The sequence below is a fragment of the Triplophysa dalaica genome, chromosome 6, assembly GCF_015846415.1.
Source record: "Triplophysa dalaica isolate WHDGS20190420 chromosome 6, ASM1584641v1, whole genome shotgun sequence".
Lineage (NCBI taxonomy): Eukaryota > Metazoa > Chordata > Actinopteri > Cypriniformes > Nemacheilidae > Triplophysa > Triplophysa dalaica.
The window spans coordinates 1,030,359-1,039,671 of record NC_079547.1 but is presented as its reverse complement, the minus strand read 5'-3'; the positions used below and the strand labels follow the sequence as shown (position 1 = coordinate 1,039,671).

The window sequence follows — 9,313 nt, the reverse complement described above, 5'->3', positions numbered from 1 at the left end:
GATGAGGTGAATTGTGTTAAAGTGAATGGTTTAGCCACCGCTGCTGATCATTCCAGCCGAAATATCTTCTCCTGCATCCAGTCCCAGCTTATGCAGGTCCAGACCCATGCTGGCCAACACTTGGAGAAGAGTCATCTCCTGTTGTGTGACCTGATCGATCAGAGCCGGACAGGTGGGATTGCACTGAGGCCATTGGCAGTTATCTATGAGATGAAATGGACAGCCCTTCAGAGCGGTTTTACTGTTCTTATTGGCCTCCTGAAGACTTCTGTCCCAACACTGAAGAGAACGAGACACGGATGTGCCCTTGATCTGAAACTCCATCCAGGTGCTGGAAGACAAAGATCATTGCTCAGATGATGCTCGGGAGATTTGATGAACATCTCAGCTGTCTTTCTTTGAAACACATAAAGAGTTTGAATGATTGCAGATTGCAGAGGACGAAGAATCTGGATTTGAGTAAATTAGATGAGAAATGTTCGAGTTCATATTGAGATCGTCAATAATAAAGATTTTTGAGAGCCAAAATTTTGATTGACAAATCTGAGTTCAGCTTGACATCTCTGCTGACGCATTTGTGAGATTTGGGACTCTTAATCTCAGGAGAAATATCTGAGGCATAAACTTTCTTGTCTAGGAGAAATAATTGAAATATTAAATTCTTATGGGAGATGCAATTAAAATGCAGGCTGGTCAATCTTTCCATTTTTTCTACAAAAAGAAATCTGAATCCGAAAAACTACCTGAATAATAAAAAATAGAATTAGTAATAAAGGTGGATGTCACACTTTTTTTAAGTTAGTAACCCCAAAAAAGAGGAGAATTGCAAATGTTCTCATTCACTTTACATTATTTCACGTTGTAATTTTTCTTCACTTTAAATCTTTTAAGGAAATTGAACACTTAAAAAAACAAGATCCTCTCATCTTCTTCCTCTCTTCTCACAGGTATGTCTATAACAAATATTAAAACAATCTCCTAAAAAATATTATTTTGTAAGCATCTTTCTACACGGTCTCAGACTTTAAGACCTCGCTGTACGTTCATGTTCTCTCCTCATTAACATTCTTTTTTACCCGTTGTGTTGTCATAGTCTCATGGTTCATCTCACAAATCATCGGCGTCTCTGTTCTCTCTCATGATTGATGCTATGATTCACGTGTGTGAAGAGTGAAGTGGCATATGGTGACACTCAGAATGTATGATGATGAATGAGTGGTCAGATGTGGGAGTATGAGCTCACCCGTGAGGAGTGTGTGTGTGTGTGTGTGTTCTCACCTCTTGGTAATTAAAGTGTGAGACAGACAGGAGGGGGCGAACACAGCCCTAAAACAACAAACATCACAACATGTTGTAGTTGTATTTTACATATATATAATAATCTGTATTTATCTGTATTTTGTTACATATATATTTGTATTAAGTATAGTGTTATTTGTATCCACCGTGGGTCTGAGTAAAGCAATTTCAATCATCCGTATGTATGTACTGTACATGTGTCAGAATTGACAATAAAGCAAACTTCTGATTTTACACATAAACAGATACAGACCTCAGTACACGATGAAATATATTTCATTTTATTAGGATGACAATTTTGGATTTTTATTTACATTTCAATTAATTTAATTTATAACATTTTATAAAGTGTATTTAGCTGCAACCTGTATATGATGAAATGCAGATAGTAATATATGAAGAATTTCTTTCCAAAGAGAGATCGCTTTTGTAATTTTTTTCAAAAATCATGTTTTTTCATTGTGCATTCCAATTAATATTGAATGAATTGGTTAGTTTTGCCATAATAACTCAGAAATACACACAATAAAACACAATAAAAAAATTATTTTTGACAGATTTTAAAAAGGGAGTGGAAATAAACTCTTCACCTGAGAGTGCTGTACTCACGTCACATCTTTGAGAGAGTTTTTCAGCTCTTTTCCCAGATTCTGCATGTAAGTCCACTGCTGCTCAGAGAGAGACTGACAGCCCATATAAATGTTCTCCAGTCGTAACTGTTCCTCATCAAACAACCACTGCACCACAAACAGAGGAGCTGGAAACACACACAGCACAACATGTGCCTTTAACCTGATTCGTATTTTAGATTAGTTCTGATCGATGTTATTATATTAGACAGTGAGATCTTATACCTCTTATGTGGGAGTACAGTTTGTGTCCGAAAAAGCATTGCCATTCCTCGCCTCTTTTGTATTGCTGCTTACACTTGTCTGGGACAACACCATTCCACAACCTAAAGAAAATGATTCAGATGTTTAGAGAAATCTTTTAGAAATCATATCTGTGCCATACAGCTCATTGCATTAGAAATGAACCACAATGACAATTTATTGATCCAGATCCAGAATCTAAACGTAGACCGTACCGAAGACCTTTCTTTATGGCATCAACCGGGGTACAGGAGGCGCTGTCGGGACAGTCAGGTGACTTCTGCTGTTTGCTCTCCAGAAACCAGCCCGAGTCCACGAGACCTCGCACCTGTGCGTCCACACCCAACTGCTCCAGGAGACCGGACACTTTGTCAATGTTCAGCAGCACACCTGTTCCTCCGGCACTGCAAGAGAACACAAATATGATTCCTCTTGTTCAATATGATATTGTGTGTTTCAATGTGTGATGTTGTATTGGGCTCTCTGGAAACCAACAAAACGTGTTGCTGAGGTTTGAGGAATCCTCAGATGTCATTCTGCCTGTGTGGCAGGACACATATAGATATGATGTCATTGTTAGCATTACAGAGTGCAGTAAACATTTTACTGGTAGACAAAAGGATTGGCTAAAAACAGTGTTCCGGGGACAGGTGTAGGATTTCCTGAACAGACGGCTCAGCTTTTATTGTTTAAAGCACCTAAATGTGTCACAACAGGTGTAATGATTGACTTGTGTTATCTGTACTTAACATCCAATTAGCTTCTTTATCGTGGCTACAGTTGATTCTAGACAAATATCTTCACTGTAATAATCTTTTTCTGACTTTTTAAGTGCAATCATATTAGTCATTTCAACTCTTTTAAACTACTTAAACAAATATTTATTTATTTCTTTTGTTCTTTCGTTCTTTCTTTCGTTCTTTCGATATTTCGTTATTTCCTTCTTCCTAAAAAAGTAAAAAAAAGATAAAACCTTTATTTGTAAAGTGTAGGTTACAGTCACTGGCCAAAATTCTAAATAGTATGTTGAAAAGAGTTGAAATAAAAATGCCAATGAATAAATAAAATACTATGGATAAAAAAAATATATATATACAAAATTTAATTAAATTCAATTAAATTTTAAATGATTAAATAATTGGTTAGGGTTAGTCTTCAATAACACCCTTTGCGGCTACCCGTCAAAATACAAGTCTGGTTAAATAAATCCTTATTCACTCGAATAGCATCACACATTTGGGAAACATCACCTGTTTAAATTTAAAACTATAGTAAAAATACAGTTTACAACAGATGGAAGGTATAAATGAAGTTCTCACCTGGTCCCTGCCAGCATCACAACTTTGGCCTGTTTCAAACCTTTTGCTGCAAGATCTTTGATGACTTCCCGAATGATCACAGATCCCATGAAAGTGTATTCTGAAGCAAAATAAAGACAGAGAATTCATAAAACAGACTTAGTTTAGCTAACCAAGACTTTGTGTGGTCTTATAAAGTTTCCACCTGTTTCTTTTCCCTGTTTGGGTTTTGACGCTGCTTTGTTTCCACTCCATACATCGCTCGAGCAGTAAGGAACAAACCTAAACACATACATGACTCAAATGTGCTTTTCAGAAAGGTTGAGTATCTTGAATTTTGTAAATTTCGATCAGAAACTTACACAATATTGGAATTATACCAGTGAGGATTTTCATCGATTTGTGCAGACAGAATACCGGTGCCTGTAAACCATCAGACAGGGTTTAGATTCATTTGAACCGCTGTGGTTTGTGTAAATGACTAGATGTTTTCCTGTCTGTCTGGTAAATATCAACTCTACCTTTGCGTGTCTGAGGCCAGTCAGTTGAGCTCATGAGACGGGGGACAGTTTTATATCTGGAGTCGCATGTCTCTTTGTTGTAGCAGCACCAGCCACCTAAACATGATGAATCAGAAATAAAGTCACATTCAGATCGACTGGGAAACATGAAGGACCTTTGTGCAGACTAGTGCAAACTCAGACAGCTATGACTGTACCTGCATGATCTACAGCCGTCTGGTGATAAAGAGCAACTTGACCTTAATGGGTCACGAATGCTTTATTCAAATCATGATTTTTATACACAAAAACAAAATAACACAATGATGGCAACAGCTTGTTAGCTGATTGAAATATTAGAAGAAACATGTTGTTGATTTGTAGGTTCAGTTTCTCGTGGTTCTAAAGCATTTGAATAGTTCATCTGATTTGTGAAACTGTTTTTTTAACCACACATCATGCTGCCTTTTCTGAACCGGTAAACACATGGTTACCTACGCCTTAAAAAAGGCAAGAAAAATCACACCTAAGAAGATGTAAACAATTCAGAGGGCGGAAGCCCGCTGACCTCTCTTGACAAAATCAACTACGTTTTAAATACTCGCCTTCCAAAAATATCAGCCATCTCCTGCTTCCTTTGAACTCCTTTAGGTAAAACCTGTGGGACACAATTAAATATAGACTTCTAGAAAACACAACAATATGAGGACACATTTGATTTCTCTAAATGTCTTAAGGACCATTATGTAACACACACATTTTTGTATGTATTAAACAATGACACTGGTCACCAGTTTTTTTACATTTCGTTTGACACATTTCCTTGAGTTACTAGTGCATAAATGCTCACTAAATTCCATCTTAATACAAGTTTTCTAAGCGCTTTTCCAAACAGCTGTGAGAATGTCATTGCTGTCTTACCCAGCGGCAGTCCCATCGTTGCATGTCACTAATGTGTTCTTAAGAAAATACAGCTTCATTTCATCAGTGAGTTTGCTGGTAGATGTGCTTTGTTGTGTGGCTCCTCGACCTCCAGCGTTGGTGTCTTTACTGGGCTCAGCAGCACCTGCCGGCCCGGGGTTCGGATCATCTTCAGGACCATGATGACTGGTCTCTACTGCTTTAATGTTTGGCTTTTTTGCACCTTTTCCACTTGGCTTGGCATTTCGGTTGTTCTGGCAAGAAACGACTCCCAGAAGAAGCAGGCACATAACATGACATAGTATATTCATATCAAACCCGACAGGACCAACCTGAAACGCACAAGAAGAAGAAGAAACTCTAAAAGACCTCCATCATGATCAGTTAAGGTCAAAATCAGACATTTGCTCTTTTGATTATATTTAATAATGTCACCCCTGCGGAAAACATAAGCCATCAGATCACAAGTGAACAAACATACCCTTTTACACAACGCGTCTGGTCCTACTTGCACCTTCGACAGCCAAAAATCCTCTTTTTGGATTGATGTCACGTCAGCGTCCCAAACAGGTCTTGATCTTTGGTTGTGGTCTGCGTTTGATTTTATAGTGCCATCATATGGACCGCACATCTCTTCATCCCCCCTTGATTCGACGCCAGCTCTGGGCTGTAACCAATGACACACCAATACACTGGACGTCTAATGGCGAGGAGAAAAGATAACATGCGCTCTCTCGACCGCATTTCAAAGAATTCCCCTCCCCATCCCGACACAGTCCCACAACAAGCCCTCCCAGCCGTTCCTCGACCAAGCTTGACTTTGATTTAAACACCTACATGGTTGAAATACCTGCATTACCCAGCGGATACATGGCATGCGGCTCCGGGTCAGTGGAGCAGACCTCTCTCCACTCGCTCTAATGTGAAGAAGCTCTTCATTCACTCCTTCAACAGAGTCAGAGTCCCAAAAGAGCAGCTTGGTCGATTGTTTTGGGTAGTTATTATTATGGATACCTGATTGTTTTTATAGCAGACAGATGGAGGTTGACGTCTGAACTTTTTACAGAAAGAAAAAGCTCACATTAACATTAAGAGCGTTTCTCCATCTGACCTCATTTAGCAAAAAGCTCTATCTAAATAAACTCACCTAAAGAATGGGTTTAATTTTCGTATAAACTTTTGTTTTGATTTCATGTTAAATCAATTAAAGGCACAACACAAAGTTGAAAAGTAACACAAAACATCTTGTTGTTAACTAGACACAGAGATGCGTTCAGATAAAGACAGATTATAGAGTGGAATAGTCTTAAGATATTGATCAAGATATGTCAGTTTAAATTATCGTGCAATTAATTGCATTGTTGACAGCATTGTGTTTAGTTTTGTGTGGCAGTTGCTCCCCTCGCTGTGATGTTTTCAACCCATGGTTGGATTATTAAAGCACACCATGTACACTGTAAGAAATCCAGCTTGCAAAATGTTCTCCATACAAAGAGAAATAAGTAACTTGAACATAGCATTTTTAGTTAAAGGAGTTGTTTTGCATATACTGAACAAAATTGATTCCTACCATGGTTGAGATTTGTGTGTTCAATGTTGAGGTGTTAGTGCATGACACAGTGTCAACTTGGTTTATAAACCCTCTACACAAACTGTTTAAACAGTTATTTGATTGAAGTTTGGGTCTGTTTTAGAAAGAAAACATTTAAAATGATAGTAAAATACAAATACATTTGTTTATTTTTATATTTAACAATACATAAAGAGAACTTGGAATATTTCATTTTTTGTTGTTTAACATTTTTCATCCACACGACAGAAATATATGAAAAACAGTCATTTGTGTGAGAATAATATCTTTATTAGAAAAACAAGACAATCAGGATTAAATAAACAAAGTAACATACTTTGAAGAATTAAATAATATACGTTGAGTCAACACAAAGGTCTCACTGCATCAGGTTGCCTAATTTTTTACAGTGACAATCAGTTATTTTGAGAATCAATAGTTTTGTGATGTCCTTTAAAAACAAAATAAATGTGTTTAACCCTCAGGACCACATCTGCTGCATCCGTCTTCGATGGGAAAACTGAAATGTTGTATCAAGAATCACTTGTTTATTTGAACATCTAAAAAAACCTGATTTGAGTTCAAGTGATTTGATTTTACGAAAGGATAAAAGCTAAATGCAGAAGGATTTCAGAATGCTGCGACTGACCAATCACCATCAAGTATTGCACAGAACTGATATTATTTTATATATCGTAGAACTTTGCAGTTCTGCTTTTATAGGTTGTTTTGTATCTTAGAGGAGGAGAAAATAAATCAGCCTCGACATCAGCTGTTGGGATGCTTACTATGAGATGTTTTCACCTTTCGTTTGTGTTGAAAGACCTGAAGGCTTTAAAGTGTTGCCAGAAATGCTTCAGATACGTGAAAGTATTTCGATAAAAAAGTGTCTAAACAGCTAATGAAATGACATTTGATCTACGGAGCCGAAAACATTCTTCATTCTTTCTGTATTTAGAAGCACGCAACATGCTTCTGTCTTCCCAGAATTCACTGCTGCAATCTGCGGCGCAGACCTCAAAACACAGAACAACAGAGAAAAAGAAGGTGTAAATCCTTCACTTGATTTTCCAATACAGCCAGGAGGTTTTGAAAAAACCTTTGAGATGGCATTGCTCGTCTTCTCTGTCTTTGATATCTGCTTCAATGGATTTTTGTGCAGAAGCTGGCAAGACGCGGCAGATTTCTGAACCCGAAGACTTCCACGCAGTCACACATCATCTCTGGATTAATGGAGGTCAGGACACTCAAGGTCGTTGTCTTTGTTTGCACTCGTGTGTGTTTGTGTCATCGCAGAATTCGAAGCCGTAGGCAGCTCGAGCGCATTTCTCAGCTGACAGGCATCAAAGCATGCCGCATCTCCGAGAAGCGCAATACATGCGGTTTTCAGTGCACGCTAATGTGAAAGGGTCGTGATCCAAAGGCTATCAACATCTATACCCAACGCCAAAGACTGAAACATCCACAATTTACACAGCAGGCAGGTGTTCATTTGGATGTCACCAACGCTCAGGAGAGAAATTTATGAGCAGAGGTGCGGGTGACTTGCTCGCTCACGATGTGATGATTTTCACTGAGATGCCATTTGTCACGGACACAGACATCTCTCAGGCTTTGCTGGATTGGTGCAAAGTGCGAGACGCCCACTGAAGGGCACAGACGCTGAAGCGGGTGTCATGGTGGATGACATGCTAACCTTCTGTAAGCAGTCAATGCGATTGATGGCCTCGTGATGTAATAGACATCGTTGAGAATGAATGACATGACTGAAATTGTGATTTGGACTGAACTTAGAGGTCACTTTCATCATGCAAGAGCTTCACGATTCAATCATGGACAGCGGTTTCATGCGAATGAAACAAGTTGTCTTCACTTCAGTTCAGCATGCAGTACTTATAAGAGTGAACTTGAATGCAGTAGATTTATAGATACGATCTGCTCTTATCTCAAACAAATTCTCCAGACTTCAGCAGCTAAAATGGCAACATTTGTAAACCCACAGCAGAAGAGGAACTCTTTTAAATACTTCATGTGAATAAGTCTTCTTCTTTTCTTTTCATGATTCATGAAACAGATTCCAGCAAAGCTTTATAGGCAGAATGACACAATTCTATGTGAAATATTAATAGAGAGCACTAATATTGTGGCATTAATGTTGGTGAAAGTAAAAGTCAACTTTATACTTTTAAACCCTTAAAAGATGGCTAAGATAAAAGTGTCTCAGGGAACAAAAAAGTAAAGGAACATTGGATTTGAATGTGCCGTCAACAAAGCCTTTCTTTCTACATTTACACACAATATTCGATCCGACACAAAACAGGCAACAGGAATGAAACAGTGAAATTAAATTAAACAGGAAATCTATGCAATATCTTTTATACTATTAGGCCATTACACACAGTGTTGCCAATTTTGGGATTTTGTCTCTCGCATTTAATGACTTCCGGGGTTTTTACACCTTCATGGACAAACCTTATCCATCTTCTGAGATGCGTCCACTGATATATTATTACAGATCAATGGATTCACTTTTATGACATCATCAATCGACCAGTTGTTTTTCTCCTCACATTACTCACAGCGCATACAGTCTCTACATTCATCATAGTGTGTCGTCTGGGAATCAAACCCATGACGTTGCTCTACTGTACAGGATCACACAACCTCTTGGTCACCATTCTCATTTTTGAACCGATCTCAATCTGTGAATCTTGATGTAGTCAGTATAGTGTTTGTTATTGATCATTGGTTTGCTCATGTGAGGCCATATAACTTGAGCGAGCTGAGCAGAAACACGGCCTTGATGTTATGCCGGTGAAGTCACAGTCATGTCAAAAGCATTGATGAATGATC

At 38.3% G+C, this 9,313-nt stretch overlaps 1 protein-coding gene across 1 annotated transcript; it reads right to left on the bottom strand.

Moving 5' to 3' along the window:
* Nucleotides 1-30: 30 nt before the first annotated feature.
* Nucleotides 31-5,201, bottom strand: notum2 (notum pectinacetylesterase 2). The gene is made up of 11 exons (XM_056750982.1): nucleotides 4,891-5,201; nucleotides 4,575-4,627; nucleotides 3,991-4,086; nucleotides 3,832-3,892; nucleotides 3,675-3,751; nucleotides 3,491-3,590; nucleotides 2,387-2,575; nucleotides 2,154-2,254; nucleotides 1,909-2,056; nucleotides 1,279-1,326; nucleotides 31-331 (listed from the first exon to the last, which is right to left on the bottom strand). The coding sequence occupies exons 1-11, from the start codon at nucleotides 5,199-5,201 to the stop codon at nucleotides 31-33; spliced, it is 1,485 nt and encodes a 494-aa protein (XP_056606960.1).
* Between the last annotated feature and the right edge of the window lie 4,112 nt (nucleotides 5,202-9,313).